General features: G+C 38.9%; 1 protein-coding gene across 9 annotated transcripts in view; it reads left to right on the top strand.

Annotated features, from left to right (window-relative positions):
- The window catches only part of plch1 (phospholipase C, eta 1), an 87,532-nt gene that overhangs the window by 60,498 nt on the left and 7,128 nt on the right, over positions 1–19,906 (top strand). For 8 of the 9 annotated variants that reach the window (XR_004933199.1, XM_036149615.1, XM_036149616.1 and 5 more), the window contains 12 exons: positions 301–408; positions 5,682–5,837; positions 6,562–6,624; positions 8,025–8,119; positions 8,980–9,077; positions 9,184–9,363; positions 12,502–12,609; positions 15,387–15,511; positions 15,700–15,784; positions 18,014–18,160; positions 18,462–18,541; positions 18,669–18,728. Coding sequence is in view for 8 of the 9 variants with exons in the window: in XM_036149615.1 (XP_036005508.1) it covers positions 301–408; positions 5,682–5,837; positions 6,562–6,624; positions 8,025–8,119; positions 8,980–9,077; positions 9,184–9,363; positions 12,502–12,609; positions 15,387–15,511; positions 15,700–15,784; positions 18,014–18,160; positions 18,462–18,541; positions 18,669–18,728 (1,305 nt within the window). In the remaining variant the exon portion in view is untranslated. The remainder of the gene's footprint in view (positions 1–300; positions 409–5,681; positions 5,838–6,561; positions 6,625–8,024; positions 8,120–8,979; positions 9,078–9,183; positions 9,364–12,501; positions 12,610–15,386; positions 15,512–15,699; positions 15,785–18,013; positions 18,161–18,461; positions 18,542–18,668; positions 18,729–19,906) is intronic. The other variant, XM_036149614.1, reaches the window with a different exon arrangement.

Raw genomic sequence — 19,906 nt, 5'->3', positions numbered from 1 at the left:
CGTCTTGTCCTGATGTGTTTCTAACAGCATCTGACTAGAAGGATATCATGCTGACTGTCGAACATGGTGGTGGTGGAAAATACTGTTTCATGGCAGTGCTTTACTTGGTGGATGGAAACGAAACATTGAATTGTGGGGCTTTTATTTTTAGACCATCACTGAGGGTCAACCTGTGTGAGTTCTAGGTAAAAAAAAAAAGAGATGAAGGGATTGTACTGCCCTAACCATGGAATATGCAATGATCAAATGTGTGTGCTTCACTCTTCTAATATGTCTTCCCTTTACGTCTTCTCCATCCAGGGGAAGCGCCTGCCTGCCTATTTATCTGCGGATGCTGAGGAGGGGGAGGTGTCTGATGATGACAGCGCTGATGAAATTGAAGAAGACTTCAAACTCAAAAGCAGTAATGTAAGCTAAAGGAATGTGGCTGTATATTTCATGTGATTACATAAGTATGTGTTAGCCACATAGACAGTCTTGTTTATGACAGGATTCTTCACTGTTTAAGTGAAATTCAGGTTGGTGAGATATTAAAAAACCCAAGCAATGAAAATATGTTACAAGAATCTCCGTGGAGCTTTTTTAGAGGAAAAAAAAAAATCCTGCAACATATGCAAGTTTAAACTGATCTGTTAGGCAATGCAAAATGTTAATGAGTTCCCTTAGGGCTTTGTGCTTGTACAGAATTAGCCTAATTTAAAGGATTTTCTACCAGATGTCTCTGTCTTTGCAGTTTAGTTTTGATTTAAGTTAATGCCTGGTGTTTGACAGCAGTGTTAAGGCATACAAAAATAGAACATAGAGTTCAGTAATATCATAATTAAACTTTTACATATATTACTTTAGCGTTTAATATTAATGGCAAAACAAAGACAGGGAGACAATTTGAAATGTTTCTGTTTACAACAGTTTTTCACACATTGTAGTGAAATGAGCCACGTAATGACCACAAAAGAATGGTCACCCAAAGAGGAAGAAGCCAAATCTTGAAAAAATAACATAGGAAACCAGATGCACTCTGTGACAAATACATTAATTTGTGGAGACATACCCTTTGGTCTAATGAAAATAAAACCAACGTATTTTCCCATATGGCGCAAAATACTGCTAAACTAATTACAAAGTGGCTCAAGGAATATGAAGTCAACAATTTGGAGAAGCCATTACAAAGCACTGATCTCGGTCTCTTAGAACATTTGATGGCAGAGCTGAGACTGTGTGCGGGAGCAAGAAGGCTATCGACCCAGACTCAGGTAAACATGTTCTGTGCAGAGGAATGGGACAACATTTTTGAAAGTTATTGTGGGAAGCTTACGAAACCATATAGATTAAGAGACAATTCTACCAAATACAAAAGGAAACGCATGGGAACTTATGAATTTGAAAAAAAGCAAAAAGCTTTCTCCTGCCTTGTGTCAAGAGTGTGTTGCTGGGCAAGACACTTAACCCCAGATTGTCTCCTGATCTGCATACTAATGTGAGTGCAAATGGTTACATGTGGCTTGTGTGAAGTGATGTTAGTGTTTGGTATGACTAGAAAAGTGCTACATAAATTCAGTCTATTTACCATTTAGAAAAAAAAAATGGTTATGTGTCTTAATACAGTGCATGTAAATATCGGGTTCTAAATTTTCCTGCGATAACTGAGAGATATATAAGTTGGAGAGTTGATTATTGAACAAGGAGCAGGTGGTTGATTAGAAACTGGGTGCAGCTGTGAGGTAGTCTGTTGGTGAAGATTTTCAGTCATCCAGGCCATGATCAATCCAAAAAATGGTTAAAAAAATAGATCTATTCTTCTATTATGAAGCCCAAGCTGTTTCGCTTCACATCCAGGAAGCTTTCTCAATTAAAAATATCTGAATACCAGCTCACTTTAAATTTAGTGTATGTGCATTTATAATGGTATGTGAACCGCTTGAAATGCAAACAGATCTTTTAGAATTTAAACACCTAGAGAATGGCATTAATATTAATATTACATCAGTTAAAACTGGTTTTCTAGCTTCCAACTTGCACCCTGTAACGTCAAAGGATATTGAAATCAGCATTATCTACCTGTCAGGGCAGCTTTTTTGCTTCTTGGTCAATAAATAGAATTAAAATACATTTTCCAGTCCTGCACAGGCAACAAAACACAGACTAGTTAATATGATCTTAATGATGTTGTTCTAGAGGAGATAACGACTTCAGTAATCACCCAGCGATGTTTGTGCTTTTGAAAGTAATTAGTGCAGTAATGTTTAAGGATAACCAAAGCTTAATGATGCAAGTTCGCAAGAGTTTAAAGAATGAAGAAGAAGTCTTGTCGTTGCTCCTTTGAATTAGACATTAGGTTTTGCACCTGCAAGACTAAAATTTCAGATGATATTTGCACTGTTAGCTAAATGTTTGCAATCCACTCTTTTGCTTTTCTCTGTGCCATTTTTAAAAATCATTCTTAGAGCCAAAGTTATTTTTATTGTCCCTCAGTGGGGAAATTTGTTTCGCAATGTCATGTGTAAGATAACATAGCTTCCATACTGTATTTAACAACCATATTAACCATTGATAAAATGACTACATAAATGATCCAGTCAGTGCAGAAAAATGTATATACTTCAGTTACTGAAGTGGAGGTTGATCATTGTAATTGCCAGAGGTATAAAGGAAAAATGTATACCATTTGTTTTTGACCCTTGGGAGCCTGAATCGCCACCCTAAGGGGAGAAGCACAAACTGCTCTGCGACTGGGTGATCAGGGCAAGGGAAATTACTTGTGCCTTTTTGAAGACTTGACAATGATGGATGTCAGTTAGAGAGAGCAATATGCCAATTATTTTACTAACTGCTTGGACAATGTCTGACATTCACTTTTTTTTTTACTTTGCTCTACAAGGTTACCATACCGTGAAACAAGATAAAAAAAAGACTTGTAGAATAGAGTCATCAGTGTTTTGTCCATATTAAACGTATTCAGTTTAAGATAAAGTCTTTCCAGGTCCTTTTTGCAGGTATTTACCCAGGTATTTGAGGCTCTCTACTGTTTCCATTTATGAGCCCTTGATGGACATGGAGGCGTTTAAAGGCATACTATGCAACATTTTTCAGTTAATTAATGTGTTCCATACCGTTTTGGATGATTAAATGAGTCATTTCAGGTCGAACAAAGGTTTTCTCTGCCACCCTGGTGGTCTGTGGGGGAAATACCGCACTTGCAATTGCAAGAGCCCTCGGCCCGCACACACAGGCTCAGAAGTCTCGTGCAAGACCCCGAGAGTCAGTCTTGCTTTACGGCGAGAACTCCATGTGTTTTTGCCCTGCCATTCACTATATGCACGCGCGAAAGCAACAACAAAGAACCGCGTGTTAACGTCCAATAAACATGCAAGCATATCGAGTTTTATTATTATTATTATTATTATTATTTATTTATTTTTAATTATTATTTTTTTTTATGTTGGCGAGACGCTACCGCGGCGGCCGCGGCGAGGCGGCTGCGGCTTGGCGAGGCGGCGGCGGTAGGGTCTCGCCAACATAAAAAAAAAAAAATAATAATAATAATAAAACTGGCGAGGCGGCAGCCGCGGCTTGGCGAGGCGGCGGTGGCCGTGGCGGCCGCCTCGCCAAGATAGCGCTGCGGGAAGCTTGATGTTCATACTTTCACTTTGTTAGTCATTGCTTGTACTGCCGTTTTTTCCACTTTTCGTTGCGTTCGCCTGTCTGCTAAGCTCAACAACCGCGCCTGGCTTGACGGAGAAACCAGAACAGCTGAGCATCTTTATGACAGTGCACTTTTACTTTCGCCCTCTGGGGGGAGCCTCGCTGGAAAATCAACCCCAGTTGCATAGTATACCTTTAAGTAGGAGGTTCTCCTCCTAAGGTCTACAGTCATGTCTTTTTTTAACATTTAATTTCAAAAAGTGATTTTTCACACCACTTTACAAAGCCATCCAGAGCTGGTCCTTGATTGACCTCTTCTTCCTGGAGCAGACTGGTTAAAACCGTGTCATCTGCAAACCTAAGAAGTCATCATCCTCTATGTCTTCTTTTACAGTAGTGCCAGGAACGTCTTTCCCAAATTTAAAACAGGAATGCCCTGTCATTGTTGTTCAGTTTGGTTTCATAAGTGAGCAGGGCATCATTCCTCATCATTAAGCTGCCGGCACAAAGCCGCAGATGCCACAGCAGATGATCATCATCGCCATTTTGAAGGGGATGTTGGCAGGTTACTGGGAGTTTCTGTATTATGCTCATTACACCAGTATGCTTTCACAGCAGTCACTGCTAACGTAGCACTAATTGACTGATATACCTTTTACGCAACAGAGAGTGTAGTGTTATAGAGATAATCGCCTTTCGTTTTATTGCAAGTGATTATTATGTTACCATCATCTGACACTAAGTGCTAAATGAAATAAAGGTGAGGCAAAGCAGAAGAGGTACTACTGCAGATGCTGACACCTAATTGCTGGTTGTGATACTGCAGACTGATAGAAAATCACTGATCCGCTGGGTAATTTATGATTTGCCTTTGCACTTGCAGTCAAAACTTAGTTGCCTCTTATCCAAGAAATACAAAAACAATATATTCACTTCATCATCTGGAAATGGAAAGAGTATGGCACATCTGCAAACATACTAAGACAAAAGTGTTTCCCTAAACCCAAGAAGCATGTCAAGGAGAGCATTAACAGAGAAACAGTCATACATGGTAACCCTGGAGGAGCTGCACAGATCCAGAGTTCAGCTGGCAGAGGAGTTGAGATGACAACTAGTAGTCATGTACTTGACTTATCTGGCCTTTCTTGAATAGTGGCAAGAGGGAAGCCATAGTTGAAAGGAAGCCGGGAGAGGAGTTGCATTTGAAGCTTTGCCACAAGCTAAATTGAGATGTTTTGACCTACATGCAAAATGGTGTGGTGACAACTAACAATCACCTGAACACATCATCCCATGGTGAAATATGGTGGCAATACATGCTTGGGGGATGCTTTACTTGAGCAGGGAAAGGAAAGCTGATCATACTTGATGGATTCATGGATGGAGATGAAAAATAAACAAGGCAATCCTGGAGGAAATCCTGTTTAAGGCTATTAGCACTTGAGATGGTGGTCCACCTTCTAGCAAGACAACGACTCTAAGTGTTCTGCTAGATCTACAAGGGGAAAACATATCCGCGTGTCAGAAGGACTCAGCTAATGTCCAGACCGAAATCCAATTACGAGCACATCACAATGCTTTGTAATCGCTCTTCACGGATGCGCTCCATCCAATCGGATTGAGCTTGAATTAGTTTCCAAAGAACAATAGGCAAGAATGTCAATGTCTAGATGTGCAAAGCCGGTAGAGACATACCCCCAAAAGATTTCCACCTGTAGATGAAGCAAATGGCTCAGGGCAGTTGAAAATAAATCCACATCACACTTTACAAAATGTCATCTGTTAAAAATGCCATGCACCATTCCCTTTCACTTCACAGTAATGCACATTTTGTGTTTATTTACCACATAAAATCCCCTGGAAATCTATTAAAGTATGTGGTTGTATCATGACAAACTTTTAAAAGGCCATTTTTGCCTATACTCAGTGATCTCATGGCAGGTTTGATTCTTTTTTGAAATTTTGATACTACAGTTTCTCTGCATGCAGCTATGCCCATTTTTGAAACCTGAGCTTCCCTTCCTCGTTCTTCCACCTAGGGCAACGGCCATCACCAAGTGGAGTCTCACATCAGAAAGAAACTGGACTCTCTTCTGAAGGAGTCTCGGATCGTAGACAAGGAGGACACTGACAGCTTCAGCATCCGAGCTCTTCTCAGAGCCACTCACCAGGGCCTTCAGAAGAACCTGCGGCAGGTACGGCCCCCAAGGCAACCGAGGCGGCTTGCAGAGCTGCACTCGAGGAGAAGAAATCCTCGTGAACATATCAAGAGAAGGAAGGGAAAAGGCGGAGAATAAAACTAGGTCATCGTGTTAGTCATGGAGCAGGGTTGGAGAGTAAAGCGAAAGACCGGTTCCTACCGCAGTTGCTGGTCAAACATGCACACTGAATAGATTGCAAGGCTGCTCTGCTGAGTTTTTGCATGTCATCCCAAGCATATCAAAACGCTGAAAGTGAAGACAGTCTAAATGTCTGTAATGTTACTCAATATTTAATGCAGCTGTTTGCGTCTTGTCTTATTTTTAGAAAACCTCGGTTTCCTAACAGCCATTTCAGTGCAGTGGGTGTAGTGCACCGGGGTTTCCTATCCTCTCTAATGTAGTCCCACATTGCCGGTGATCCCCTTCACCTCATTCTGTCTCTGAGGCTTTTTCTCTCCAAGTGATGCTAGCTGGTAAATTTTGTAGCCCTCGCCCACTGCTCTCTTCAGCTGTCTAATGTTTTATTGAGTGCTGTTTGTTGCGCCTCCTTTAGCTCCTTCAGCTTTAGGGTTTAAGTGACTCACTGGGTGCTAATGTGTTTGGTATTTCACAACTATATGAAACCCAGATATGAATGCAAGCAACAATGCGCAAAGAAGTAGATGAAAAAGACTTAGAATATCTTTTCTGCTTTTTATTTATTTATTTTTTTGTTCAGAGCTCCAGAGGGGTTCTGAAGAAATCCCAAAGCAGATCTCTCATCACAACACTGAAACAGAAGGTAAGATGCAGAAAAAGTGCTTTCTGGAGTTTTTCTATTTTCCTTGTCTTTTTGATAGGTTTGTGGAGAGAGAAATTCAGTTTAGGTTAGCAGCATAGAGGAGAATAGTTTACCCCTCTGCAACACAAACCTTTTACAAGGTTTTCACTGCTTTTGGATTTTGATACACCAAACTTAACTTAAAACAAATTGGATAGAAAGGAGATCTGTTTTAATTGGTTGATCGGGTTTGTTGTGCTGCAATACCTACTACAGTTTAGTGTTAATAAGGTATAATACACTTAGAGATTTTAATTTCCTTGAAAATCATGACTAGATTTCTTTTCCCCTGATGTCCTTCCCATCTATTTGTTTTCTGCCATTTTCCCATCCTTCCTCTGTCGTTCCAACCTCCCGTCCTTCCTCTCTTCTTTCCTTCCTCTCTTCCTTGTTACGTTCTTTTCTGACTTATTTATGTTCTATTTCCTTTCAGTTCATTTTATCCCCCCATCTCTGCTTTAATGTCTTTTCATAATTTCCTTTCTTGTATCATTCTTTTCTTTAATCCAGCTTTCATTCCTTCCTTCCTTCCTTGCTTTGTAGGCTCTAAAACAAAGACATACACCTTTCCCAGTCAAAAATAAATTAGAAAATGTTAGTATAATGTAATTAATGAGTTGTCTTCACCTTGAATTGAGGGAAAATAATCACAATTCTGTGCAATTAAACATAAAAAGGGAATTTGTGTTTTGAGAAGCACATACATATCTAAATGTGTTGTGTAAATTCAAATCTGTACTGAGGTTGTCCTTTTCTTTTACAAAGGAGATCCCAGTATTATTAGTCACATACCAGCCGTTTGCAGAATTTTTCTATCCTCCTTTCCGTCCTGCATTTACCCACTCAAATTTCCACTTCAGTCTTTTATACCTCCCTCTTTGCATGTTATGCACCCTCCCACGTCTGTGTCAGTGGTTGTGTGCGCGCGTGTTTACACTGTATATAAATGTGCATGCCTGGGGTACCTGCAGTGTATTGGTTGCTAATCTAATCACTACAATTACTAAACATTTCTAATCTTCTCAGCTCCATTTGCTCCAACACATAAGGCGCTACTCTTAAAAGAAATAAAATACTATCGCTATCAAAATATTCACTATAACATATTCAAATTGCTACTGGTAAAATCCACAGCAGGTTCTATTTATTATGATGGACATAATTTACTAAAGATACTTGTGGAACAGCCCTCTGGCCACTGAAGAATTGCTGAGAGTGAGGAGGCGGCTTCATACATGATGGATTATATATTTAGCACATTTTCCAGGTTGTCAGCTGAAGGCAAAGTAGCATACACAGTGGAGAATGTATTTCTGAGTTTAAACTTACATATTTGTTTTATTATTCTTATGCGCAACCAGAGGCACTCCAAATCAAGGCTGGCTTGTCAGAGCGTGGAGAAGGAGGACGACGTTCAGGAAAGGTCTGGGAGAGAGGCTGGTGGACAGTTCAACAGGTGACCTTTGAACAGCTTCACCACAACGCTGACAGTCTTTGACAACTGAAAGGTTTGACGGCTGTTGCGGGTTCTGAATAATCCAAGTCAACAGTGGCGACATGAAACCACTAAATCTCCTGCTGTTGTGACACAGCATACAGCTAAAGGGGTGGGAAGATGGATGTGAATGGAAATGTTAGACTTGTAAGGGAAAAGAAAAGGGGAAACAAGTATTTGGGATTTCTTGTAATTTAGGGTAGAACCTTGTCTCCTGGATGAGATACTGATTTTGTTTACTGAGAATAGATCGTTACATTTGGGGCTTTTTGAAATATTTTACTCCGTTTATTCATAAAATAGGAAAATATAGACTAGACTTAACAAAAAAATAATCTGAATTACTACTTTTCAGGCTACAGACACACAGTTGTTTAAGCTTATTGTCGCCAAACATTGATTTATCAGTTAAAAGCTTAGATTTGTTCCTCTTTGTGGGTAGAAATGAAGCAGAATTGGATTTCCAGCTTGAGGTTCTTACTTCATCTATTTCCTGTTTGATCATTCATGTAGGAACGTCTTAGGGAATTACCTCAAAACGTATTCCTGAATGTGACCGACCGTGTTTGACTGAGAACCTAAATGCATGATTTGTAGGTGTGTAGGTGTGCAAGGATGATAGAGCATTGCAACATGGCATGCATGCTGGTTCCTATTAAGCTTTTTACCTTTGAAGCTCTTTCCTGTGGTTTACGAGCTGCTTCTTATGGACAGTCATCTGCTCTGCCATGAATTTCCACTGTAAATGGGTCAGTGAGAGTATGTGCATAGCATGTATCTGATACCTTTTTGTGTCCTGTTTTATATATATATTTTTTCAGGGGTGGAAGGAAGAGGAAGACAATAAAATTAAGCAGAGATCTGTCAAACCTGGTGGTCTTCACCAATTCTGTCGCCTCACAGGAGTGCTTAAATGAAGGTAAAACAAGAGTGACGTCTACACACGCAAGCCATACATTGCAATGCATTCAAACCCCCTGTGGACATTTTCTCACACCCCGCCTCTGTTGTTGTTGCTGTTGTAGGGACTCCAGGTGACGTTTTGTCGTTCAGCGAGACCAGAGCGCAATCTCTGGTTAATCACAGGGCAGAGCAGTTCCTGGCCTTTAACCAGAGGCAGCTGTCAAGGATTTATCCCTCAGCCTATCGTATCGACTCGTCTAATTTCAACCCGCAGTTCTACTGGAACGTTGGTTGCCAGTTGGGTAAGAAGTTGGTCTGTCAATTCAAGCTTTTATTTTGTGAAAGTATTTATACCCTTTGAATTTTTTTTTTTTTTTTTTTACTTTTCACCATGTTACAACCACTAACTATATCTCAAGTACAACTGTGTTTTATTTGGATTTTAAATTATACACCTTCACAAGGTTGTGTATGGTTGTTTAGTGGAAGGATGCATGGCATTCTGTCTGACATGCATTTGTCTTCCACCCCCTGAGCCAATACTTTGTAGAACCACATTTTTCTGCAATTACAGCTGCAAGCCAGATGTGGTATAACATAAGATACCTTAAGATACCTTATTCTAGATTAAATAAACATGAAATGGACATTTCTGACCAGCATATAGCAGGTAAAGATCATACAAATAACTCCTAAAATGCACAAAGTATGTTTCTCATGTTTTATTTATTTATTTTTTGCTTATCTGTCTTCACAAAATAACACCAGCTTAAACTTTACTGAAATTAGTCTTCCAAAGTATTCTTTAGATATATTTAGATTCATTTTGGGTCATATTTTTTAAGAAGTTCAGATGTCTTACGTTGTTACATTACAGCTGTTTTTGCGGAACGTCTAAATCAGGTAAGAGACGTCCCACCATTTTTCCGCCATGTTTAGTTATAGCTTCGATTTTGTCGTCCAAACTCAAGGATGCCGAGGCAGTCAGCGGACAGGTGGTTGGTTGTATTAACCTACAGAGTCGCTGCACTAGCCCCCATTATCAGAAACTCTTCAAAGAAGTGCTCGGTTAAACTTTTTTTTTGTAGTAAAAATTACTTTTCAGTGGAGAAAGTCCTCGTTTGCATGAAGCACTTGAAGGATCAATGCTGTCATTTTTTGCTAGTGATGAAGTGGGATTTGCCCAGCGACTTAATTTGATCGGGGGCTCAGTTCCTTCTAAGTATGGAAACGAAGGACATTGCAAAGTGGTAAGATGCTGATAACGCTGAAATTTCCACAGACTTTTTACCAGATATCATAGCACTTGTTGTGTGCTCGCTTGTAGTTTGTTGAGAGCACAACCGTTGTCATTCTCCTCTTGCTCTGGGTCAGACTCTGACTCGAACTAATTGAAACGTCTTCCACTGACATGTTTTAATAAATTTGAGAATTACAAGTTTCTCTAGCACTAGATAATAGTATCTCGGCCATTAATCTACCAAAAGGCAGCATCAAAACAACATGAAAAAGACACGGTCTGAGAGGCTGCTGATAATGGCTTACAAGACAGGTCTCTTGAGCTTCACTGATGAAGAATTTTGACCAAAGAATTGAAGTTCCACTTTATATAGACCACAACGGAAGGTTTTGAATGTGAATAGGAAGGATTTAAAAGCATAATATTTGCCCTTTAGATGTGACTGGTCCAGTCTAACACATGGAAATGCTTTGATTCTAAATCCTTTTGTTGTAGCTCTGGCTGTAGGTTTTACTGCCCTGCTAAAAGCTGGACCTCTGTCACAGTTCAGAAAACTGAGGAATACTTCCAGGAATACTTTGTATTTAGCTCTATCCTTCATACTCTGACCAGCTTTCCTGTCCCTGGCGAAGAGAAGCATGCTGACAGTATGAAGCTGCCAATGCCATGCGACACAGTGCAGATGGTGTGTTCAGGGTCATATCTAATTGGTCTTCCTCTATGCACAGTGTTAATTATATAGGCCAGAGTTTACAGTTTAGTCTCATCTGACTATACCACCTTGTATCACAAACATTTCTTTTTTCAACAATAGCTTTCGTTTGCCACTCTTTCATAAAGACCATATGAACGCATATGCACATCACGCCTATGCACTATTTTGGTCTATCACATATAATCCTGATAAATTGCATTTAAGTGTGTGGTTATAAAATGTGAAAGAGTTTAACAAATACTTTTGCAAGACACAGCTAAACATTTATGAACAACATGTCACCAGTTAAGTATTAGAGATCCTGTATTTCTCATGGATAAGTTAAGATTCTTAAACATGGCTTTCACATGAAACTATGTATCGTGCAAACATAAGGCAATCTAAGATGAATTTCTGATTTTGGGATTAGCTTCAGGGTCGAATAACATAGGTTGATTTAAAAAAAAAAAGAAGAAATTCCATAGAATATTCTAATGATCAACTCTTCTTGTAGAATGATGAACCAAATGCAGACCCAAAAAAGATGCAAGTGATGAAAAAAATCAAACCTTTAAAAAGAGCAATAGGCTCTGCAGTGGCAGGTGATCATTAATTATGAAAACAAAAACTAAGACTGAGCATGATATGAAGAAGAATAATTGTTGCATGAGCAACAAAACACACACAGTAAATTCAAACTTTAGACAATAATCTGGCAAAACAGTCAATACTGAGGGAGATAATTGTTGAACTTGATGGTAAATAGGTAGCTGTGGTTAAATGAAACAAGACAGAGTAAACAGCAAGCCAGAAAGTCAAAGGAGAAGCTTGAAAAAATCTTACAGAAGGTAAAAGGACCTTGGCACATTTCATTAATATTTAAAAAAAAAACATCACAACTTTCTTTCCGTCATTCACAGATCCAAGCAGAAACAAAACACGCCAAAAGCGATGGTTTGCGTACCTTTCTTTCAACTGTTTTCTCCTTTGGCACGTAGCTTTTGAAGACTGTACAACTTCACAGTTCTTGTTTCAGGCACTTTAGTTCAGTCTTTCTTCAAAAAGGTGGTTATATGTTTGTGTCTTTTTACTGCTACTTCTCGTTTGATTTTTTTGGTTTATGAGACTCTAACCTGATGCGACTGTCTGCCATGTTTTTTTTTTCTTCCTTAAGAGTTCTGTTTATCTGCTGTTGTAAAAATAATCACAGAGGTATTTTGACCAGGGTTGTTTCAATACTGCTTCGGGTGCTACAAATTTTCAAAGCGGTTTTGATTGTAGAGGCGAGGTCGGCAAGCTAATTTACAGGATGACTCCAACACTTTATATGCAGATTAGAAAAACTGAGAGTAACTTATTTATTTATTTATAAATTCTCCCCTCAAGATATTAAAAATCTAAATAAATCAGATAAAAAGGATTTTGTAAAACTTACTTTTTGATGAAGTTCGGGTAAGATTTCATAACCAATTGAATGTTTTCTTTGTTTTCCTGTTTATTTCTCAGTTGCGCTGAACTATCAGACAGATGGACGGATGATGCAGCTCAACAGATCCAAGTTTATGGTGAATGGAGGGATTGGCTACGTTCTTAAGCCCCCTCCCATGTGTAAAGGTAAAACTATACACACAATAAACACAACAAGATCAACCTACATATTAGATGTAATCAATTTATCCTGTTATTTTATCTACATAAAAAAATCCAGTCTCATAAACACATAAAAATGTATTAGACACCAGTCTATGATTAATTCTTTACTGACGATTAAACGATTAGTACCATCAATTTAAAGAGGCAGTAGAATGTTAATATATTTGTCTAACTCTGAGATATAATTACACTTCAATTAAGGATTATTTTAAAATAAATCCCACGGGAACTGGAAATTATCATAATCATACCATGAGCATGGCTTTCTTCTAATATCCTTAGTTTAAATGAGAACAAGAAAGAAGTTATGTTGTTTGGACCGAGTTGCTGTCCCTCCACCATCGTAGATCTTGGCTCACTGTCATTTTATTTCAGGGACTGTGTCACCAATCTGGGGGTAAAATTTGACTTTGATTTTAAATTTGTGAAACAGATCAGCAGTGTGGTTCAGAAAAGTTTTTTTTTATCAACTTTGCCAAATAGCAAAGGGTGAACTCAATCTCCTGGCTTGGAGAAATTAGTCCACGCTTTTATCATCTTGACTACTGTAATGCAAATAAGCATTAGCCAGACCTCTCTTGCCTGTCTGCAGCTTGTGCAGAACTCTGCTGCTCGCTTGTTAACTCAGACTCGTAGGCGCAAGTATATCACTCCCAGCCTAGCGCCCCTTTACTGGCTCCCTGTGCACTAGATAATTCATTTCAAGCTTTTGTAATTTGTTTTTAAATGTTTGAACAACCTTGCTCCATCATATTTATCTCAACTGGTTTAGCCTTACTGCCCACCCTAATCCCATGGATCCGGGCGCAGGCGCTGGTGTCATATTGCAGGGGGGACGGGGACTCGGAAGGACTTGGGACGAGGAAGAACAATGGGGACAGTTTATGGACTAATTTTAACAGAGAAAAAGATAATAAAAAGAAAAGGCATTTAAGGAGTGTTTTTTTTTTTAACCTCGGGGCTTCCCTCACCTCACTTTCTGATTGGCTTCACGTCACATTCAACAAGCTGCGTGCTCGTTTGTCCTCGGGGAACACCATGCCTAGACAATCCAACATGTTGAATATCCCTGACTTGAGATCGGAGTGGACCAGATCAATCTTAACACATCATAAGATAGTCTGGGCCTGTCGGAAAGGGAAGATCGGGGCAAAATTGGAGCTAATTTGGGCTAATTGGGGCTTGAAACAGGGACACAAGAATCATTGTAAACATTGGAAAGTCATGTTGCAGGCCTAGTGGCCCAACAAAATAGGGGCAAAACTCACCCATTTATTCAAGTTCCACACTCCCAACCAATCTTATTCAGTAAATGAACAGCATTAGTTCATGCGAGAGACCCAATGTTCAAAGCTGATCCCATTACAATTTCTTTTTAAACCCGATTCTTTGTAACCTGACTCTTGCCAGATAGATTCCGTTCCGCAGAGCTCCACACATCCATCTGGGATTGCTCCATTGGAGATGTATTTCAGAAGGAGGGGCTTTATCCAAACATCCTTGCATATGATTGGATAAACCACTTGTCTGTCATCTTTACTGAGGTGCTACAAGCTCCTACCAAACCAGGTCGGGTCACAACTGATACGTCACAACTATGAAAATCCTGCCTGGCGATCCTGATTGACTTGTCCATTTTATGTGGTTTTGAAATCCCTTCCAATGGCAGCGATTCCAGATGGATGTGTGGAGCCGTGTGGAGCTCTGCGGAGCGAAATCCATCTGGTGACAGTCAGGCTACATTCTTTGAACTCAGAGAGACTAAAAAATAGGATTCCACTTAAGTGTTTGTGTGTCTGGCCGGACCTTAAGGTCATCCAGTGAGCATTTTTATTGGATGCTAAAAGGACTAAGCTTAAACGTGGGGTGACCTGGGCCTTTTCAGTGGTGGCACCCATGCTCTTTAACCAGTTTCCATTGTGCCTGTTTGGCATCACTAAACTGGGCCATTTTACAAGAAAACGCATTCTTTCAAAAACTGAACATGGTTTCACATTCAAACATAATCAGTCTTTTCAATAAAAATCTATTCAATAAAAAGAGAGGTTCAGAGTTTAACAAATGAATCAGTGTTAAAGCCTATGACTAATTATAGAAGAGATCAAATGCTTTCTGGATGTCTAAATTAGTTAAATGTCTTTCATGTAAAAAGGACTTTGACACATTGACAGGTATTGAAAAAAAAAACGATTTTGAGTATAATCCTTGCTGAGGTGATAAAGATGTAAAATTATACCAATGACATTTTGAAGTAACCTAGAGTAAGGCAACGCTCACATCTGATGTGTTCTGTACACAAAAACTGGTTCTAAATCTATTTAAATTCAACTTCAAATGTATAGAATCATCCATCAGATTCTGCCACATCATTATTTATTCAAAACATAAAGCCAAAAGGAAAATGTGAGAAAATGTGGAACACTCTAGAAGCTCTACATCACTAAAAATAAAAATATATAATTAATCATAGTCTTCAATTTTGATAAATCCCACATCACAAAGACAATAAAACATTGTGTGTTATTTTACAAGAAGAAGCATCAATTTAGAACCTATGGTTTTACAGTATAAAGTACATGTTGTATTTGCATCACTGAAGAGCTGGAAAGGCTCGTAGATTGTGGGAAAAGACCAAAAACGTGCCCTCAGTGGACGTAGCGGTGACAGACGGCCTAATGTTAGGATTAAATGATGACATTAATTAAAATTGCTGCTGTGCCATCTTTTACTCCCTCTAGGCTCCTTCAACCCATTCAGTGATGACCCACTTCCAGCTTACCCCAAGAAACAGCTCATACTCAAGATCATTAGTGGACAGCAGCTGCCCAAACCACCGGACTCCATGCTGGGGGACCGTGGAGAGGTAAAAACAGAGCAAAGCAGAGCTCAGTGTTCTCTCATTCTCCATCTGTCATTCTGTCTCTGACGAGCATAATTGTTTCCACACGTATTCGTTCTCTGGCGCTTGACTGCTCAGAAATGTAAAACTTGCTCACAGCGTAAGTAAAACTGGCGCCACATCAGAATTTTGATTATCTCCACCGCCTTCAGATTATTGATCCTTTCGTTGAAGTGGAGATCATTGGTTTGCCCGTTGACTGCTGCAAGGAACAGACGAGAGTTGTGGATGATAATGGTAAGAAAAACACACTTGGTGACCTTGTGTCTCAGCAATGTCTATATGGATTTAATGTTACATTTGCTTTTGGGGGTTTAAACACTTCTAAAACATGTTCACTATATTATAAATAAAATACCTCATGCTCATGTAGAAATGCAGCACTAAAAATTGCAGCATATAGACCTTTTTTTTTACCACAGTGTTACATTTGCATAACTTCCATGTCTTATTCATGAAATGGCTCTTTGTGCACCATGGCTCTGTTTCAAGAGTAGCCTTAGCACTTTAAAAGAAAATAAATTTGTCAGTTTACATTTGAACAAGCTTTTAATTGCTTACTGCTCTCTACTTTTGAAATTCTGTGGCGGGGGCTGTTGTTGCTGGTGGAGGGGGATTTGAGGGTGGGTGGTTGTCCCTGGTGCCCCCATTTTGTTGTGCTGACTAATACCTTGCTATCTGGTTTGGGATTCCAACAGATGCTACATCAAAGGGCTAGTTTATTTGTTTTTCAGGCAATCTGGACAGTATTTGATCAGCTTTTGTTCAGAATCTAAAGTGGACTGAAGAAACTTAAACCAGATTATTGTACGTTAAAAAAAGGATTGTTTAAAACTAATTCAGACATTGAAAACGATATTTTGTTTGTAAAAACCCACATAAAATTATTTCCAATGATTTCTTTTCAGGCATTAAGCCAACCATTGCTCGGGACAAACATGGAAACCACGGCGCGATAACCACAAAAAAGCAACTTCATGTTCAAAAACAGTCCCAGGAAACTGCAACCACTTCCTCACGAGGGTTACAAGTGACTTTAGAGAAAAACAAGCTCAAAGTCGCTTGTAATAAGCAGACTAAATGCAACACTGAAGCTCACATGAACAGCCCCCATGGACTGTATAATGTTTAAAAGCCACATAAACATATCCTACCTGCCCAGATGCTGCAGTCACTGGTTTCAGGTTTGGACGTTCAAGTGTTGGCTCCTTATGACCGAGGAAATGTAGAAACCACTTTTAGGTGTCTTTGGTGAGATTCCACAGTAAAGTTCTCCCTGTTACAAGCTCGTATCCAACACTGACATTTCTCGGCAATCCTTTGGGGTTTTGATAAATCAATGAAAAGAATAACTCCCTTTATATGATCACAATCACCATATTGCTAGTCACCCCAGCAGATACCAACATAGCAGCGGTGTTTTTTGTTGTTGCCATATTATTGTCTGTTGAGACGATATTCAGGACAGATCTGTTCACTATTTGACTCAAACAAGTAAACTATAAAATTTTTACCGCTCTGCTTGTACGACCACAAGATGGCCTGCGACGCATGGGTCTAAATTTAGTAATGCTCTGTAACCCCTTTATGCTAGATATGTACTTGGTGCTGTAAAACTTCTAGCTATTAGCATGTTTCTTTTCTGTTTTACTGTATAGACTGAAAATAAATAAATTGTTATCTTGTATTGCAAGCAGCCAGCACAACAGCAAAAAGTCCAACTGGTGTTCCAACTTGCAACTATGTGGGACATCAATCCCGAGTCTGAGCTTTCACAAAAAAAAAAAAAAACTCCTTTGAGAAAGGTTAAGTAATAATTAAAGATTAGTTTCTTAACACAGTGATCTCTGAAACAATGTGCTGTGGCCATTTATGTCGAATATTTGTAAATCATAAGTCCTATTAATTTAGTTTTTTTCTCCAGACAGTTAGAATATACTTAAATTAGTATGAGACCAAAATCTGTACTTTTTTTATGTAGAACTGTTTAGATTACTTTGGTATGTTTTACATGCTACCATTAGTTTAAGAGATTGAGAACACACCAGAGGGCGTGGCAGAGATGGCTTTTGTTTGTCAAACATCCTGTGTGACCACTTATTTTTTTACCACTTTTTGGACTTGCAACATCAGATTAAGTTAATTTTCGTTTTCATCTCAGTTGTAAGATATGTTTAATTATTGTTTTGTCCACATTTTTGCCTGGAATTAAACAACATGTATTTTTTTCAGACAATCAAATTGGAGATGTGTTCAAGAAACAAACCACCTGTTGCCACCCAGGGTCTTTCTTGTAAATTTCTGGTTTTGGAACTTAGACGCCCGCAACACAATGCATAGTTTGAGCAATATCAGTCTTTCGAGGTGTAATTGAAGGCATTTAATTTAGTATTATAGGAATAGATTCCTATAATCCTCTAATAATTCCTGTAGATTCTAATCATTATGAAAACATGTTTTCCTCAGGTTTTAATCCAGTGTGGGAGGAGACACTATCTTTCACACTTCACATGGCTGAGCTGGCACTTGTGCGTTTCCTCGTCTGGGACCATGACCCAATCGGACGAGACTTTATTGGTCAACGGACTGTTGCCTTCAGTAGCCTGATGCCTGGTCGGTGCAAACTCCTGTGTTTTCGCCTTAATAGTGAATTTAGGCAATGTGATATACTTGAATGCATTATTTTTATGTGTGGCTCTAACAGTTTAATTGCAATGAGGTAATGCTATGGGGTAACATGATATCTCATTGTAAAAGACCTTTGACTTGTCAGGTTAGTTTTGCTACTCATTACATTTGACCCTGCACTTTCAGATGGTCCTACCTGAGCCAGCTACTTTGCAGTCAACAGTCTGGCAGCTGTTTTCTTTTCTTTAACACACCTCCTTCTCTATCTTTCATGTCTAAATAACAGGTTACAGACATGTTTTCCTGGAGGGGCTGACTGAGGCTTCCATCTTTGTGCATGTGTCAGTGCATGATGTGTACGGCAAAGTAAGTGCTCTATAGTGTTGCCTCTTTAGTCAGTTGATATTTCATTGTGAAGATAAACGTAAGATTATTATTTTCTCAACATGTCAGTCAATTGAGGTTCTGCTCCTTCCAATCTTTGTCTTTCTAGTGGAGCCCTCTTGTCCTGAACCCAAGCTTTACCATAATGCACTTTTTAGGAAGTAGCAAGGTATACTGAGCCCCTGAGATCTCTGTGGTGCTGCATGAAAAGGCAATGCATGTTTCAGATTTGCAGTTTGTGTGCGATCGTACTTCTGAGGGAAATGCTTGTGGCTGAATTCAAGGCCGTTTGCAGTGCCCTTGCAATTTTTGTTGTTGTTGTACTGTCATTCCTATTTCATCTTTTTGTCTCAAGGTTAACAAAAGGGTAACAGCGTGGCACGCATGCACAAATATACAACTTCTTGCACCTTTGCTGTCCTTAAAGCGCAAGGTTGAAATCTATAGGAAGTGTTTTTAGAGCATGTAGTTGTTTCATTTGCTGCAAGTCAAGTTCAGTTCATAATTTTCTGTTGTGTCCATAAAAAAATAACACTTTTAGTTTAAATCATTACCTTAAAAGCTTGTGTTCAGCATGTCAGAACTTTATTTGTGTACTGTAAGGGTTCATTTGAATAAATTAGACCATTAGAATGTTATTTATTTTGGTAATTCTGTTCAAAAAGTGAAACTTGTAGAAACAGGACATACAGAGTGATATTTTTCAAGTTTTAATGTCTATTAAGTTTGATGATTATGGCTTACAGCAAATGTAAACCCAAAATGCAGTTTATCAGAAATGTTAATAATTGCAAAAGACCAATAAAATAAATCTAAAGTTAGCAATGTTATGTAATGAAACTTATGTAATGAAACTTAAACCCCATAGAGAATCTGTAGAGTACAGTCACGGGCAAGATGAGCCAAACACTGTTTAAAATACACTTGGGCTTCCTTAACACCTTAGCAGTGTCTCAGGCTGATCACCTCCAAGCCTAGCCACACTAATCCAGTAATTCATGCAAAATGATTCCAGACCAAATATAATTTAAGATAAAAATGATCAATATGATTTAAACACAAGACAAATTAAAAAACCTATGCAAATGTAACAAAAGTGCTTTATAACTTATATTTAAATTAATATCTTCAGTTAAATGAAACTTTATCAATCAGCGTTGGTATCTTTTGGTTCTGACATGCAACTCTAGTTGTTTTGTTATCTAACGTTAGGACTTTCTTAAAGGTAAACAGAGATCTGGAATGCTGTAACACGGTGGATGCCAAGCAGATGCTGATTGTCCGGGTGGTGATGATGAAATAAATAGACATATATGGTTTATAAATGTATAACTTCATGTAACTTTA

This window comes from Fundulus heteroclitus, chromosome 18 (assembly GCF_011125445.2).
Source record: "Fundulus heteroclitus isolate FHET01 chromosome 18, MU-UCD_Fhet_4.1, whole genome shotgun sequence".
NCBI classification, from domain to species: Eukaryota; Metazoa; Chordata; class Actinopteri; order Cyprinodontiformes; family Fundulidae; genus Fundulus; species Fundulus heteroclitus.
Note: the sequence above shows the minus strand (reverse complement) of the source record. Positions and strands in the feature narration are given on the sequence as shown.